The sequence below is a fragment of the Ranitomeya imitator genome, chromosome 2, assembly GCF_032444005.1.
Source record: "Ranitomeya imitator isolate aRanImi1 chromosome 2, aRanImi1.pri, whole genome shotgun sequence".
In the NCBI taxonomy this organism is placed as follows: domain Eukaryota; kingdom Metazoa; phylum Chordata; class Amphibia; order Anura; family Dendrobatidae; genus Ranitomeya; species Ranitomeya imitator.
In genome coordinates, this window is record NC_091283.1 from 361,958,594 (window position 1) to 361,977,029 (window position 18,436).

The 18,436-nt window shown below is 44.7% G+C and overlaps 1 protein-coding gene across 1 annotated transcript in view; it reads right to left on the bottom strand.

The window, feature by feature from the left end:
* Positions 1-1,541: 1,541 nt before the first annotated feature.
* The window catches only part of LOC138663853 (oocyte zinc finger protein XlCOF22-like), a 54,526-nt gene continuing 37,631 nt past the window's right edge, over positions 1,542-18,436 (bottom strand). Inside the window, exons 6-7 of the mRNA XM_069750205.1 lie at positions 17,171-17,261; positions 1,542-3,135 (exon numbers count right to left, since the gene is read on the bottom strand). Coding sequence (XP_069606306.1) covers positions 1,799-3,135; positions 17,171-17,261 — 1,428 coding nt within the window. The 3' untranslated portion in view covers positions 1,542-1,798. The remainder of the gene's footprint in view (positions 3,136-17,170; positions 17,262-18,436) is intronic.

The following is an 18,436-nucleotide window of genomic DNA, read 5'->3' on the forward strand; positions in this document are numbered from 1 at the left end:
CCACACGGACGCCGAAGAGGGAGGACGCTGGGGAGCTCAGCGAGGACCCCGGCAGCACGTCACCGCCCCGCTTTGCCCCTGACAGGTGCGGGAAGGAAGGTCCGAGTCCACTGCAGTGATGGAGACGGAACGCAGCACATGGAGGAGGAGAGGATCACCGCTCAACCTCGGCTGCCCGTGGTAAGAAGAATTCAGGTGCTCCATTCACCGGCCATGACAGCACCTGCAGGACCTCTTCATGCCCCACTGGGGGACAGGAAAAACACTGGAGATAGCAGGAAGGGGAGGATTATTTAACCTCTTTGTGTTCCTGTCCCCCAATAGAGCGGGGAGACATCCTCCAAGGTGACTGTCGTGGAAGGTGACTAGAGAAATAGCCTTTATGGATAGTGGACAACATTGGCTATCATATATACCAATATTCCACTTTGCAGTCGGTACACTGAGGAATGTCCGATTGACCGAAACGTTTGGATCTATATCTTTTACTACAACTCGTGGATTACATTAAATTTCTACCTAAGCAATTTCTTGTGTGCCAAGTTTATTCTACAAGTAAAGCACAGTTTGGGAACCTACTTGAGCATCATTCTGTAGTTGTGCTTACTTTCAACATATTTATCTCCTCAGTGAAAGACATATGAAAGCCTGTGTAGAGTTTGCTAAAAAACACATGAAGGATTCTCAGACTATGAGAAATAAGATTCTCTGGTCTGATGAGATGAAGATAGACCTTTTTGGTGATAATTCTAAGTGGTATGTGTGGAGAAAAGCAGGCACTGCTCATAACCTGCCCACTACAATCCCAACAGTGAAACGTGGTGGCAGCATCATGGTATGGGGTGTTTTTCAGCTGCAGGGACATGACGACTGGTTGTCACTGAAGGAAACATGAATGCGCTCAAGTACAGAGATATCCTGGATTAAAACCTCTTCCAGGGTGCTCTGGACCTCGAAGGTTCACCTTCCAACAAGACAATGAACCTAAGCACACAGCTAAAATAACAAAGGAGTGGCTTCAGAACAACTCTGTGACCATTCTTGACTTTTCCAGCCAGAGCCCTGACCTAAACCCAATTGAACATCTCTGGAGAGACCTGAAAATGGCTATCCACCAACATTCACCATTTAACCTGACAGAACTGGAGAAGATCCCCAAATCCAGGTGTGAAAAACTAGTTGCATCATTCCCAAGAAGACTCGTGGCTGTTCTAATTCAAAAGGATGCTTCTACTTAATACTGAGCAAATGGTCTGAATACTTACGACCATGTGATATTTCAGATTTTCTTTTTTAATAAATTTGCAAAAATGACTACATTTCTGTTTTTTTTTTTCAGTGAAGATGGGGTGCAGAGTGTACATTAATGGGAAAAAAAAATTACTTTTTTGAATTTACCAAGTGGCTGCAATGAAACAAAGAGTGAAAAATTCAAAGGGGTATGAATATCTTCCATACCCACTGAAAATATATAACGGAGAAATATTCAATGACGGCGGAATATTGCATTTAATATGCTTTTAAGATATGGTAAGAGGCATATTAGTAACTGTGTTTATTGTTATTCAAATGTAAGTTCTCACTTGCTTTCTCATTTTCTTATTTGTTATTGTACAGTTTGTCAAAAATATATGATTTCTCTCTGTGTGAGTTTTCCTTTGTGGTCAACAAAAAAATTGATTTTTGAGCAAAGCATTTCTGGCCTAGGTATGAGAATGACTTTTCCCTTTGTGTGATATTTGGTGTTTATTAATACCTCTTTTGTTGGTAAAATATTTCTGAACGTGAACATTTGTTTCTACTTTGTGTGAGTTCGCTGATGTCTAAGAAAATTTGATTTCTTTGCAAAACATTTCCCACATTCTGAACATGAAAATGGTTTCTCCCCTGTGTGACTTCTCTGATGTGTAACAAGAATTGATTTATATGCAAAACATTTACCACATTCTGAACATGAAAATGGCTTCTCCCCTGTGTGACTTCTCTGATGTGAAACAAGATATGATTTATCTGCAAAACATTTCCCACATTCTGAACATGAAAATGGCTTTTCCCCTGTATGACTTCTGTGATGTTTAACAAAATAGGCTTTATCTGCAAAACATTTCCCACAATCCGAACATGAAAATGGTTTCTCCCCTGTGTGAGTTTTTTGATGTGTAACTAAATGTGATTTAAATGTAAAACATTTATTACATTCTGAACATGAAAATGGCTTCTCCCCTGAGTGACTTTTCTGATGTGCAACAAGATATGATTTATCAGCAAAATATTTCTCACATTCTGAACATTCAAATGGCTTCTCCCCTGTATGACTTCTCTGATGTCTAACAAGATTTGATTTATCTGCAAAGCATTTATCACATTCTGAACATGAAAAAGGTTTCTCCCCTGTGTGAGTTCTCTGATGTATATCAAATTGTGATTTGTGTGCAAAACATTTCCCACATTCTGAACATGAAAATGGCTTCTCCACTGAGTGATTTTTCTGATGTGCAACAAGATATGATTTATCAGCAAAATATTTTTCACATTCTGAACATTCAAATGTCTTCTCCCCTGTATGACATCTCTGATGTCTAGCAAGATTTGATTTATCTGCAAAACATTTCTCACATTCTGAACATGAAAAAGGTTTCTCCCCTGTGTGAGTTCTCTGATGTGTATCAAATTGTGATTTGTTTGCAAAACATTTCCCACATTCTGAACATGAATATGGCTTCTCCCCTGTGTGAACTCGCTTTTGTCCAACATGCTCCAATTTATGGTTAAAATATTTCCCACTCTCTGACGAAGAAAATCCTTTCTCCTCTGTGTGAATTTTTGGTTGTGTAACACAAGAAGTTTTGAGGGAAAAACTTTGTTCATATTCTAAACTTGAAATTTGCTTGTTTGCTGTCAGAGCACTATAATATTTAACTCCTCTTTTGTGAATTTTATTTTTCTTAATTGTCTGTGATGAATCAAAAGATAGCAAATGTCTAAAAGGATCAAATGATAGATCTTTGCTGTGAAAGGATGACGGTATATCTGGAATAGTGGCATTGACATCAGTTACATCTTGAATGCTATCAAGGTCATCTGATTTAAAAATTGTAGATGCCAATTGTCCCTCTGATCTCCCGTTAAAGTCATCTGCCAAGAATAAAGATTATTTTTAAATAAATTATGATGAATTATATTTTTATAACATTTTGAAAATACCTAAAGAAATTGTAAGTTATGTAGAAAAATTCAATTATTTGCTAAGACAAAAACAGTTAAAAATCTATCAATAGAGTTTTAAAAGCAATATGGCTTCCGTAAATCAATTCAGGAAAATCTGCAGTCTCAAAGCTAAATATCCCCCTCGATCCTGAGCCTTACAGTGTGCCCAAAGTCTGTTAGCTTCCATGTTTAGCATTGCAGTAACGAGAAGAACCCACTTAAACATTTACAGTGTGCGTGTCCCCAGAAGCACAAGCTGGGCACCACTTATTGGGCAAAAAAATGGCATATTTGCAATTTTCATTCTCCAACATCCAGTGTATGCTAGTTTACAGAGAATATCCGTGGAGTGAAAATAGTCACTACCCCTTAAGATGAAGCACTTTAGGTGATCTGCAAATGGCCCTCCCCAAATATTCAAGCAAAATATGTATTCCCAATGCCAAATGGCATACCTTTCCTTCTGAGCCATGTCATGTGCCCAAACAGTATGATATTTATTATTATTTAGGAGAAGCTGCAAAATATTTTGTGGTGTCCATTTTTTTCGATTTCCCCTTTTAAAATTTTTTAAAAATGAAGCTATATAAATATTTATTGTGATAATCCTTTAGGTGTACATTTCCTGAATATGGTTTATGATGCTATGAGGAGTGCAATTTTCTACAATATAGGCCCTAAAAAATAACTAAAAATGTGATTTGGTCCCCAAAAAGTCTTAGTTACTTACTGGTAATGGGATTTTTTGGAGCCCATGACAGCACCATGAAACAGGGGATCTACCCTTCAAGGACAGGAAATCTACAGACATAAAAGGGCGACACCTCTCCCTCGCATCAGTTGGATTACAGAGCATGAGAGGACTTTCCCATGGTTAATTGTAAAATATATGCCAATCCAAACAAACTAATTTCTCAAACGTGATTATGTACAATGAAGAAGTGTTCACGCACATGTGACGGGAGGGAATACAAGGGTGCTGTCATGGGCTTCAAAAAGTCCTGTTTATTCGATCCCCCATGACAGCACTATGAGAGAATTACAGAGAGGTAAGAATTTAGGGAGGGACCACAGCCTAAAGCATCTAGATCAAGCATATAATGTCTATAAAAAGTGGAAGGAGAAGACCGTGTAGTTGCCTTGCATATTTACTCACTCGAAACCTCCCATCTTCTCAGTCAGGAGTCAGCCCATGTGGAGTGCGCCCTCAAACCTTCTGATGCTGCCTTACCACTTGATGTATAAGCTAATGAAATGATTCACCTAGCTAAAGTGCCTCTTGAAATTTTAAGTCCCTTCCTGGCACCCTGGATGGACACGAATAAAGAATTATCCCTTTTCCAAGGATTAATAACTGACATCTATTCTAATACATCTAGCGAATAGAGCTTCTCCTCCTTCCAATTCTTAGCGTTGGGAAGGAAGAACTATCTCCTGTAACCTATGGAATTTTGAAGCTACCTTTGGTAGGTAAGATGGATCTGGCTTCAAGAAAACTCTACCCTCCAAGTACTGGGTGTATATTGGAAGTCTGGAATGGACTGAATATCACTAACCCCTCGGGCAGATGTCAATGCTATGAGAAGGGCTGCTTTAAGGGAAAGAATCTTTATTGGGGCTGACTCAATGGGCTTAAAAAGAGATTCTGTCATAGCGGTTAGCACTAGGTTAAGGTCCCATGGCATTATCCTCGCTTTAAGCATGGGTCTAGATCTAGCTGATGCCTTAATAAATCTAGCTACCCAATAATTCCCTGCTAGATCATAACTAAACAGGGTCCCCAGAGCAGATATCTAGACTTGGAGAGTTTTAGTGGATAGTCCTATCTCAAGACCATTTTATAGGAACTCCAAAATCTGACTTACTAGGACTCCCCCTCCCCAAAAAAATTTTTGAATTTGAGGTGGACATAAACTTCTTCCAGGTTCTGGTGTAAATTTTGGTGGTGGACACTTTCCTGCTCCTTAGTAGAATGGCTATCAGATTAGAAGAAAACCCTTTTTCCCTCAACAATGCCCTCTCAAATTCCATGCTGTCAGATGTAGGCTGGACACTCTTGGATGGCAGACTGGCCCTTGAGGAAGGAGATCTGGGAGCTCCGGTAATAACCATGGATTGGTGATTGACATAGTCCTCAGCCACGAAAAACATCGCCTTTTGGACCAAATGGAGGCAATTACAATAATCCTTGCCTTGTCCTCTCTGACCTTCCTAACTACCAATGACAACAGGGCTAACGGAGGGAAGGCATAAACCAGAATGAAGTCCCACCAGACAAGGAAGGCATCCACCACCAGTGGATCTTTTCTGGGGCCAAGAGAACAGAACTTTTCTACCTTCCTGTTCCCCCTGGTGGTGAAGAGCTTTATGTCCAGACATGTCCACCCCACATCTCTACAATCTGCCTGAAGATGGCCTGATAAAGCACCCACTCTCCCTTCCTGAGTTGTTTGCGACTCAAAAAGTCCCCTCTGATGTTCTCTGTTCCTCTTATGTGAAGAGCTGTTAATGACAGGAAATGGTTATCTGCTATGTTGAATATCCCATCTGCCACTTCCATTAAGAGTGTGAATAGGGTCCCCACTTGGGCAATGATCTCACCAAGATGGGCCCCCCAACCGTAGGGCTAGCGTCTGTAGTCAGTACTTGAAATATATGATTCACCCAGGGAACCCACCTGGATAGATTAGAGAAATCCAGCCACCACACAAGGCACTGTATTGAGGATGGGGATATAGATGTTATACCTTACAGGTTCCCCCTAAGAGAACTGTCATTAAGCAAGATGTCCCACTGTAAGGCTCTCCTACAAAATGGATCCCTCCGGGCGGACCCCACCTGATACCAGCCCATGTGGGGCGCCTTTGGGCCGCGTCACCAGGACCCACCCAGGACGCGTCCAATGGGCCTGCCCCGAGTGCATCACCAGGGCCCACCCCGGACGCATCGTAGGAGCATGCCTGTCATGATTCCAATGGCAGGGAATCACAAAAGGACAAGCACCAACGAGCTCTAGGGTGATGGAACCTGAGCTGACCGCGACCCTAAACCTGAACACACAAATAACAATAGCCGGGGAACGTGCCTACGTTGATCCTAGACGTCTCGCACCAGCCGAAGATCTAACTTCCCCTATTAGAAGAAACACAGACCTCTCTTGCCTCCAGAGAAATACCCCACAGAAATAGCAGCCCCCCACATATAATGACGGTGAAATGAGAGGAAGGCACATACACAGTATGAAAACAGATTCAGCAAAATGAGGCCCGCTAAAACTAGATAGCAGAGGATACAAAAGTAAACTGCGCGGTCAGCAAAAAACCCTTCAAAAAACCATCCTGCAATTACTTGAACTCATGTTCCAACTCATGGAACATGAGGAGCAATTACAGCCCACTAGAGCAACCAGCAGCAAAGAAACAATTATGTGCAAGCTGGACAAGACAAAAATAAAGCAAAACGTGGAACAAGAAAATCAAAAACTTAGCTTGTCCTGAAGATTACTGAAGCCAGAAGCTGAGGTAACAAAACACTCTGATAACCTTGATAGCCTGGTGGGGAAATGACAAGAAAGCCCGGTTAAATAGGAAACTCCCAAATCCTAATAGAACAGGTGGACACCAGAGACAGCAGAACACAAATCACCCAGTACCATCAGTAACCACCAGAGGGAGCCCAAAAACAGAACTCACAACAGTACCCCCCCCTTGAGGAGGGGTCACCGAACCCTCACGAGAACCACCAGGGCGACCAGGATGAGCCCTATGAAAAGCGCGGACCAAATCATCAGCATGAACATCAGAGGCAACCACCCAAGAATTATCCTCCTGACCATAACCCTTCCACTTGACCAAATATTGGAGTTTCCGTCTGGAAACACGAGAATCCAAGATCTTCTCTACAACATACTCCAATTCTCCCTCCACCAGCACCGGAGCAGGAGGCTCAAGCGAAGGAACAACAGGTACCTCATACCTCCGCAACAACGACCGATGGAACACATTATGAATAGCAAACGATGCCGGGAGATCCAAACGAAACGACACAGGGTTAAGAATTTCCAAGATCCTATAAGGACCGATGAACCGAGGCTTGAACTTAGGAGAAGAGACCTTCATAGGAACAAAACGAGAAGACAACCACACCAAGTCCCCAACACGAAGTCGAGGACCCACGCGGCGACGGCGATTAGCAAACTGCTGAGCCTTCTCCTGGGACAACTTCAAATTGTCCACCACATGACTCCAAATCCGATGCAACCCATCCACCACCATGTCCACTCCAGGACAATCAGAAGGCTCCACCTGACCAGAGGAAAAACGAGGATGAAACCCCGAATTACAAAAGAAAGGAGAAACCAAGGTAGCAGAACTAGCCCGATTATTAAGGGCAAACTCGGCCAGCGGCAAAAAGGTAACCCAGTCATCCTGATCAGCAGAAACAAAACACCTCAAATAAGTTTCCAAGGTCTGATTAGTTCGCTCCGTCTGGCCATTCGTCTGAGGATGGAATGCAGACGAAAAGGACAAATCAATGTCCATCTTAGCACAGAACGTCCGCCAAAATCTAGACACAAACTGGGATCCCCTGTCAGAAACGATGTTCTCCGGAATCCCATGCAAACGAACCACGTTCTGGAAAAACAGAGGGACCAACTCAGAGGAGGAAGGCAACTTAGGCAAGGGTACCAGATGAACCATCTTAGAAAAGCGGTCACACACAACCCAGATAACGGACATTTTTTGAGAGACAGGGAGATCCGAAATAAAGTCCATGGAAATGTGCGTCCAAGGCCTCTTCGGGATAGGCAAAGGTGACAACAATCCACTGGCTCGAGAACAGCAAGGCTTAGCCCGAGCACAAACCTCACAAGACTGCACAAAAGAACGCACATCCCTCGACAAGGAAGGCCACCAAAAAGACCTGGCCACCAAGTCTCTAGTACCAAATATTCCAGGATGACCTGCCAACGCAGAAGAATGGACCTCGGAGATGACTCTACTGGTCCAACTATCCGGAACAAACAGTCTCTCAGGCGGACAACGATCAGGTTTACCCGTCTGAAACTCCTGCAAAGCACGTCGCAAGTCTGGGAAGACGGCCGACAAAATCACCCCATCCCTAAGGATACCAGTGGGCTCAGAATTTCCAGGGGAGTCAGGCACAAAACTCCTAGAAAGAGCATCCGCCTTCACATTCTTTGAACCTGGCAGGTATGAAACCACAAAATTGAAACGAGAGAAAAACAGTGACCAACGAGCCTGTCTAGGATTCAGACGCCTGGCAGACTCAAGGTAAATCAGATTTTTGTGATCAGTCAAGACCACCACACGATGTGTAGCACCCTCCAGCCAATGACGCCACTCCTCAAATGCCCACTTCATGGCCAAAAGTTCCCGATTACCCACATCATAATTCTGCTCAGCGGGCGAAAGTTTTCTAGAAAAGAACGCACATGGCTTCATCACCGAGCAATCGGAGCTTCTCTGTGACAAAACCGCCCCCGCTCCAATCTCGGAAGCATCAACCTCAACTTGGAAAGGAAGCGAAACATCAGGCTGACGCAACACAGGAGCAGAAGAAAACCGGCGTTTAAGTTCCTGAAAGGCCTCCACAGCCGCAGGAGACCAATCAGCAAAATCAGCACCCTTCTTAGTCAAATCCGTCAAAGGCTTAACAACACTAGAAAAATTAGTTATAAAACGACGATAGAAATTAGCAAAGCCCAAGAACTTCTGCAGACTCTTAAGAGATGCAGGCTGCGTCCAGTCACAAATAGCCCGAACCTTGACGGGATCCATCTCAATAGTAGAAGGGGAAAAAATATACCCCAAGAAAGAAATCTTCTGGACTCCAAAGAGACACTTTGAGTCCTTTACAAACAAGGAATTAGCCCGCAGGACCTGAAACACCTTCCTGACCTGCTGAACATGAGACTCCCAGTCATCAGAAAAAACCAAAATATCATCCAAATACACAATCATAAATTTATCCAGATATTCACGGAAAATATCGTGCATAAAGGACTGGAAGACTGAAGGAGCATTAGAAAGTCCGAAAGGCATTACCAAATACTCAAAATGACCCTCAGGCGTATTAAATGCGGTTTTCCAGTAATGGACTGGATTATGAGTTTGTAACCATGGCAGACCAAGTACTAGAACATCATGTAAATTATACAATACCAGGAAGCGAATCACCTCCTGATGAACGGGAGTCATACGCATGGTCACTTGTGTCCAGTACTGAGGTTTATTCATAGCTAAAGGTGTAGAGTCAATTCCCTTCAAAGGAATAGGGACTTCCAGAGGCTCAAGACTAAACCCACATCGCTTGGCAAATGACCAATCCATAAGACTCAGGGCAGCGCCTGAATCTACATAGGCATCGACGGAAATGGATGATAATGAGCAAATCAGAGTCACAGACAGAATTAACTTAGACTGTAACGTACTAATGGCAACAGACTTATCAACCTTTTTTGTGCATTTAGAGCATGCTGATATAACATGAGCTGAATCACCACAATAAAAGCACAACCCATTTTTCCGCCTATAGTTTTGCCGTTCACTTCTAGACTGAACTCTATCACATTGCATTGTCTCAAGTGCCTGTTCAGAAGACACCGCCAAATGGTGCACAGGTTTGCGCTCCCGTAAATGCCGATCAATCTGAATAGCCATAGTCATAGACTCATTCAGACCCGTAGGCGCAGGGAACCCCACCATAACATCTTTAATGGCCTCAGAAAGGCCATCTCTGAACTTTGCAGCCAGGGCGAACTCATTCCACTGAGTAAGCACTGACCATTTCCGAAATTTTTGACAATATATTTCTGCTTCATCTTGCCCCTGAGAGAGAGCTAATAAAGCTCTTTCAGCCTGAATCTCCTGGTTAGGTTCCTCATAGAGCAAACCCAATGTCAGAAAAAACGCATCCACATTAAGCAACGCAGGATCCCCTGGTGCCAATGCAAATGCCCAATTTTGAGGGTCACCCCGCAGGAAAGATATAATAATCTTAACCTGCTGAGCAGGGTCTCCAGAAGAGCGAGATTTCAAAGAAAGGAACAGCTTGCAATTGTTCCTAAAATTCAGAAAACTAGATCTATCTCCAGCAAAGAACTCTGGAATAGGAATTCTAGGTTCAGACATAGGAGCATGTACAACAAAATCTTGTATATTTTGAACCTTAGCAGCAAGATTATTCAAGCTGGAAGCTAAACTCTGGACGTCCATGATAAACAGCTAAGGTCAGAGCCATTCAAGGATTAAGAGGAGGAAAAAAAAAAAATCAGCCAGGCTGCAATTAAGGCTAGGCAGCAACCTCAGAGGAGAAAAAAAAAAAAAAAAAAAAACTTCCTCAGACTACTTTTCCTCCTACTTCAGCCCAAACATTTTGGCCGGCTATACTGTCATGATTCCAATGGCAGGGAATCACAAAAGGACAAGCACCAACGAGCTCTAGGGTGATGGAACCTGAGCTGACCGCGACCCTAAACCTGAACACACAAATAACAATAGCCGGGGAACGTGCCTACGTTCATCCTAGACGTCTCGCACCAGCCGAAGATCTAACTTCCCCTATTAGAAGAAACACAGACCTCTCTTGCCTCCAGAGAAATACCCCACAGAAATAGCAGCCCCCCACATATAATGACGGTGAAATGAGAGGAAGGCACATACACAGTATGAAAACAGATTCAGCAAAATGAGGCCCGCTAAAACTAGATAGCAGAGGATACAAAAGTAAACTGCGCGGTCAGCAAAAAACCCTTCAAAAAACCATCCTGCAATTACTTGAACTCATGTTCCAACTCATGGAACATGAGGAGCAATTACAGCCCACTAGAGCAACCAGCAGCAAAGAAACAATTATATGCAAGCTGGACAAGACAAAAATAAAGCAAAACGTGGAACAAGAAAATCAAAAACTTAGCTTGTCCTGAAGATTACTGAAGCCAGAAGCTGAGGTAACAAAACACTCTGATAACCTTGATAGCCGGCGGGGAAATGACAAGATAGCCCAGTTAAATAGGAAACTCCCAAATCCTAATAGAACAGGTGGACACCAGAGACAGCAGAACACAAATCACCCAGTACCATCAGTAACCACCAGAGGGAGCCCAAAAACAGAACTCACAACACATGCCTCAGCATGCAGCCACTGCCTGAAGACACCACCAGCCGGCTCCAGACCATACTTATCTGTCTTCGGGGCAGACCACTGGTACTCCGGATACCTGCTCCGTCCACAACCGTGCAGTCCCACTGGCCCAATGTGGTGCTTCCAGGGACTCTGCACAGGACCCCCGTTGCCTGAACCATCCGGCCAGGCTTGGGAATAACTCCTTCTTCGACAGATATGTCTGTAGAAGTTCACCCGTCAAGGGCAGGAAACCAATTGATGCATGGGAGAGGTGATGCCCTTTTAGGTCTGTAGGTCTCTTGTCCTTAAAGGGCGGATCCCCTCTCTCGTGGTGCTGTCATGGAGCTTCGAATAAAATAGGTTTTGTAAATTTCTTTGTACATATGATAATGGGTTGTTTAAAGGGAACCTGTCACCCCGAAAATCGCGGGTGAGGTAAGCCCACCGGCATCAGGGGCTTATCTACAGCATTCTGTAATGCTGTAGATAAGCCCCCGATATTACCTGAAAAAGGAGAAAAAGACGTTATATTATACTCACCCAGGGGCGGTCCCGCTGCTGGTCAGGTCAAACGGGCGTCTCCGGTCCGCTGCGGCGCCTCCCATCTTCATTACAAGACATCCTCTTCTGATCTTCAGCCACGGCTCCGGCGCAGGCGTACTTTGCTCTGCCCTGTTGAGGGCAGACAAAGTACTGCAGTGCGCAGGCGACGGGCCTCTGACCTTTCCGGCGCCTGCGCACTGCAGTACTATCCTCTGCCCTCAAGAGGGCAGAGCAAAGTACGCCTGCGCCGGAGCCGTGGCTGAAGATCAGAAGAGGACATCTTGTAATGAAGATGGGAGGCACCGCAGCGGACCGGAGACGCCCATCCGACCTGACCAGCAGCGGGACCACCCCTGGGTGAGTATAATATAACATCTTTTTCTCCTCTTTCAGGTAATATCGGGGGCTTATCTACAGCATTACAGAATGCTGCAGATAAGCCCCTGATGCCGGTGGGCTTACCTCACCCGCGATTTTCGGGGTGACAGGTTCCCTTTAAGCCTTTTAAAGTCCTAAAAATATAAAAGGATGTTTGAAAAATGCTCTTGATATTTTAGTAGAACTACATAAGTGCTATTTATTCAATATTTTCTGTGGTATTACTATTTGTTTTAATGGAATACAATATCAATGTTTAAACTTTCTAATTCTTCAAAATATAGGCAAATTTCAAATTTTTCCATAAATAAATTCAAAACAAATTAAGCTAAAATTACCACTAGCAAAAAGCACAAAGTGTCACGGAAGCAAAACCCAACAATCTTATTATCACTTGTATCAGGTTAAGAGGAAGGTGCCGCATTTTTATATTATTAATATTATTTTAAAAAAATGTTAAATTCCTTAATTTTATGACATATTTTCAAGTGCACAGGATTTATATATTTTTTTTTAGTAATTTATTTTGCAGACACTGGGGGCTGCCATTTTGCTTTGCAAGAGTGTAAGAGTCGCTGCACGACACTTGCACTCTGCAAATACGGCAGCCCTGGGCATATAGATCAGTGGTCAGATGCCGAGCCTATCTATATCATTGTATCTGCATTAGCTGTGACCTGGGCATGCTCTCCTGGGCTGTCCAGGTCACAGCTATGGGAGGAGATCGTGGCCATTTTGTTGTAGCCCACAGCGTATCCTGTAGGCTTTATTTTACCCTGTCATTGCACACTGCGAGATCATGCTGGCAAATATCAGCGTTACCCCGCAACTGTGACCGTCACCCGCTGTAAAGCCACCGCCGGTACTGTCGGTCACAGCGCTGCGAGATCATGCTGGCAGATGTCAGCACTACCCCGCAGCTGTGACTGTCACCCATGGTAATACTACCACCGACACTGTCGGTCACAGCGCTGCGGTATCATGCTGGCAGATGTTAGCGTAATTCCGCAGCTGACTGTGACCCGCAGCGATGACTTGCGGTAAAAAAAGCAAGCGCGGGCTGATGAGACTACTTCTTCCATTGGGCTATGTCTGATGGGAGAGTAGTATCATCTGCTGGTGCCTGTGCTCACAGTTAAAGATAAAAAAGTTACATACAGTACATATTCACATAAAAATAAAAACCCATTATACTCACCTCACACAAATCCCCGACGCACTCGTCTCCTAGAAATAATGTAAAATAATAAACAAACCTATAATCCTTATCTGCCATAGTCCAGGTAATCCAGAATGTCCCACAGCGACCTCACGTATAGAACAGTCACATCGGGAGATGTGACCGCTCTACTCGGCCGCCGGCGATACACTGACAGGAGGTGATCGCCTCTGCAGTGTATCACTGCATCACCGTGAGAGTTCACCGGAGTTCATTAGCTCGGTGCTCTCACGGCATCGCTGTGTGAGAATTTTCCCATGCAGCAGTGGTGCCGTAAAGGGAGAGCACCAGAGCTAATGAACTCTGGTGAACTCTACCTTACCTCCTATCAGTGTGTCGCTGGCTGTCTTTGAGAGCAGTCATATCACTGATGTGACTGCTCTCAAAGTGATCAGGATCGTCGTGGGACATTATGGATTATCTTCTCGTCGGACAAATGAGGAATATTTGTGGCTTATTATTTTATTTTTGTTGCAGGAGATGAGTGAGTCAGGGATTAGGCATTCGGTAAGTATGGTTAATTAAGATTAATAAAGGACTTTATTCTGGCTGTGTGTTTATTTACCATATAACTATAGGATTAGTAATGGATAGGTGTCTTATAGATGCCTCTCCATTACTAAGCCGTGGGCTTGATGTCACCCGACAATACAAAGATGACATCAACCACACAAAAATTATCCCACTTGCCACCGCTAGAGGGCAAGTGGGCCGAGCGCCGCTAAGTGCCAGAATTGGCACATCTATAAGATGCTGAGAGCTGATGTTTTTAGCCTGGGTGAGGCCAATATCCATGGCCCCTTCCTAGGCTATTAATATCAGCCCGCAGCTGTCTGCATAGCCTTTCCTGGCTATTAATTATAGGGGGACCCCACATCATTTTTTGTAGAGGACCCCATTTTAATAGCCAGTAAAGGCTAAGTGTACAGCTGTGAACTGATATTAATAGCCTGGGAAGCTCCATGGGTATTATCCCCTTCCCAAGCTATAAACATTTGCCCCCAGCCGTTGGCTTTCCCTCTGCTGGTTATTAAGATTACGCGGGAGCCCACACCTTTTTTTTCTTTAAAATTAACAGTTGCTGTCTGATTACAGCCTATGTACGTTCGTTCTGTTAACGCTCCTACATAGGCTGGTGACCATGTGTGCGTAGGTTTGTGTGTGTTTGTGTTTACTTATAGGCTTAGTTATGGCGGTGTCGGGCTGATTGTGAGAGTGTGAACGTGAGCGTCAGTGTGTGATTGTCAGTGTGTGAGCGTCATCCTGTGAGCGTGTTAGCATGTGAGTGTGAGCGTCAGCGTGTGAGCGTGAGTATGAGCATGAGTGTGCATCAGCGTGAGTGTGAGCATACTACTCTCATAGACCAACACACTGCTCTCCTGAAATACTATGTGCTGCTGTCATCCTGCTCCTTCCACCATATATTTCTCTCTGTGACCTCCCATAGACCAGCACACTGCACTCCTGAAATACTCTGTGCTCCTGTCACCCTGCTTCTTCCACCATATATCTCTCTGTGACCTCACACAGACCAGCACACTGCTCTTCTGTTATACTCTGTGCTGCTGTCAACCTGCTCCTTCCATCATATATCTCCCTATGTGACCCCCCATAGACCAGCACACTGCTCTCCTGAAATACTCTGTGCTGCTGTCACTGTGCTCCTTCCACCACATATATCCATCTGTGACCACCCCATAGACCGATATCCAAGAAATATTGTTTCTCCTTGCGTAGACTGACATGCTAAGCATGCCGAGATGAGGAGACTTGAAGCCGCAATGCTCCTCTGGGAAATAATCAAATTATGCTCTCTATCCCCCTGTGCCTGATCTCTCTCCCCATGTGTGCTCTCTATCCCCCTGTGCCTAGTCTCTCTCCCCATGTGTGCTCTCTCCCTGTGCCTGGTCTCTCTCCCCATGTGTGCTCTCTCTCCCTCCTATGGACTCCTCTCCCCCCTGCATGTCTCTCTCCCCATGGGTCACTCTTTATCCCCCCTGTACCTGGTCTCTCTCCCCATGGGTGCTTTCTATCCCCCTGTGCCTGGTCACTCTCCCTGCTATGCACTCCTCTCCCACTGCATATCTCTCTCCCCATGAGTCGCTCTCCACCCTATGCACTCCTCTCTCCCTTACATGTTTTTCTCCCCATGGGTCACTCTCCCTCCTAATGCACTCCGCTCCCTCCTGCATGTCTCTCTTCCCATGGGTCGCTCTCCCTCCTATGCCATCCTCCACCCCGGAATGTCTATCTCATGCGTCGCTCTCCCTCCTATGCCATCCTCCCCCCCTGCATGTCTCTCTCATGGGTCGCTCTCCCTCCTATCACCTCTTCTCCCCCTGCATGTCTCTTTCCCCATGGGTCGCTCTCTCTCCTATGCAGTCCTCTCCCCTGCAGGTCTGCCTGATTGTTTATTGGGGGGTTCTGCTTATGCCAGTGCCAGGTGGCAAAAATAAACAAGGCCTTTCTGGTCTAAGGAAAAACAAAACATAATATACAGCACAGTCTGTGATGTCATGGTGATCAGACCGTTCAGGGAAAAAACATACACTGATTATGTTTCCTTGTCAGGACACACAGCACTGGAGTTCCACTCTCCAGGTCTACTGAACACCTAATGACTCAAAAGGCTGGCTATTGATATCCCAAACCACACCATGGAGTGGAGATATAGTGAACAATCTTCCACCCGCTCTATGGTTGTTCACAAAAACCCAGCACTTAAAATGGCCGATTAACCCCTCCCAACACATTGTGTGCTGGAGGAAACTTCTAAGTTTCAAATCACTGAAGCTAATAACCTCAGTGAAACATATCTCCCCTCCAGTACTTTGCTAGTGACTTGGCATGGTGTGACAAAGTGACATGTCAGATGTGACATACGGGGCTTGGTTAGGAACAAAACTGGCTGCAGCAGAAAATGCAACAGATTTAAATGAGAGGATTTTGTGCAATAACTACTGTAGACAAAAACTATGACTTCTCTAGATAATTATATTATGTGGTAGCTGTCAACAATCCAAACTACCACAGTGGACAATATTTTCTGTCGGACGAGTTTCTTTAACATTAGGACTACTGGACTCGTGACCCCGACTAGAACTACTGCAAGTAAGTAGTCAAAATGACTATACCAGTAGTCCTAGTGTTAAGAAATATTAGAAATTTAGAGAGAACTTTTCAACATAGTGCAGTAAACTGGAGTTGCACTCATTTATGATGGACCATTGGAGCTCATAGAAGTCCTGACATGAAAGGTAGAAAAAGTGTTAGTGCTCCCCGCTTCAGGAGAGATCCTGCAGTAATTTTTATTCCAGTCATTAGAGCCATTAACCATGCACAGCTTAGACATATGGCATAGCTGGAACATTTTTTCATGTAATTTATTTTGAACCTCTTTGATGTTAGACAGATCTTTTCTCACAGAAATTTAAAAAGTCAGGATAAAGGGAAACTCTGCTGTTATTGCACAGAAATTCACACTTGGCCAACATGAAAAAATATTACATTAAATTTCTGACCTCGTAGATTCAACAACGGATGACTCCATTCAGTGGTCTAGTGGCAGAATGGTGACCTTCAAATTTGATATGACCGGACAAGACCACTGATAAAGCAGTGTCAGCTAGTGACTGAGGAGAATCTGTGACTTCTGCATGTAGTGGTTATACTCACCTGGGTAGTCATATATAGGAATCTCCTCTTTACAACGCTCATCATCCCACACATAGGTCTGTGTAGTATTAATATGGGTCAGATCTTCACCCTGAAACAAATATTGTAAAAGTCACAGACAGATGGAGAAGTCACATCTATGATCAGCTCTAATTCTGCCATCTCCACCATTCTCATTACACAAGTATAAAACATATACTGTATATACTCGAATATAAGCTGAGATTTTTAGCCCATTTTTTAGGCTAAAAGTGCCCCTCTCGGCTCATACATGAGTCATTGTCCCAGGGGGTCGGCGGGGGAGGGGAAGCGGCAGCTGTCACATCATACTCACCTTCTCCAGATGCGTTCTCTGCACTTCCCTGCTTCTCCGATGGTCTCCGGCGCCCGCAGCTCTTTCTGTGTTCAGCAGTCATGTGGTACCACTCATTAAAGTAATGAATATGGACGCTTCTCCACTCCCATAGGCGGAGCGCATATTCATTACTTTAATGAGCGGTACCATGTGACCGCTGAGTATAGGTACAAGCTACCGGCGCACGCCGGAGACCATCGGAGAAGCAGGCCATACAGAGAGGCCACGCCAGGAGTGGGTGAGTATGACGGGGGAGGGGGAGCCATGCGATATTCACCTGTCCCCGTTCCACTGCCGGGCTCTGTCTTCCGCGTCCACTGGCTGTGATGTTCAGGTCAGAGGGCGCAATGACATGATTAGTGCGTGCCCTCTGCATGAACAGTCACTGCAGAGACCCGGAAGACACAGCGGCGCGCGACGGTGGAACAGGGACAGGTGAATATCACAATTGCCGGTGTCCTGAGCCAGTGGCGACTCCCGCACCTGGCCCCCATAGCTTGCTGGTGTCCCCGCCTGCCCAGGCCCCCGGCACTCAGTGCCCGGCGATGAGAGGTGAGAATGTCATATATATATTTGTATATATATATATATTTTTTTTTTAAATCGCAGCAGCAGCATACAGGGCATATTGTTCTATGGAGCATCTTATGGGACCATCAACCTTTGTGCAGCATTATATGGGGCATAATATTCTACGGTGCATATTATGGGGCCATCAACCTTTATGGAGCAACATATGGGGCATAATATGCTATGGAGCATCTTATGAGGCCATCAGCTTTTAAGCAGCATTATATGGGGAATAATATGCTATGAAGCATCTTATGGGGCCATCAACCTTTGTGCAGCATTATATGGGGCATAATATTCTATGGAGCATCTTATGGGGCCATCAACCTTTATGGAGCAGC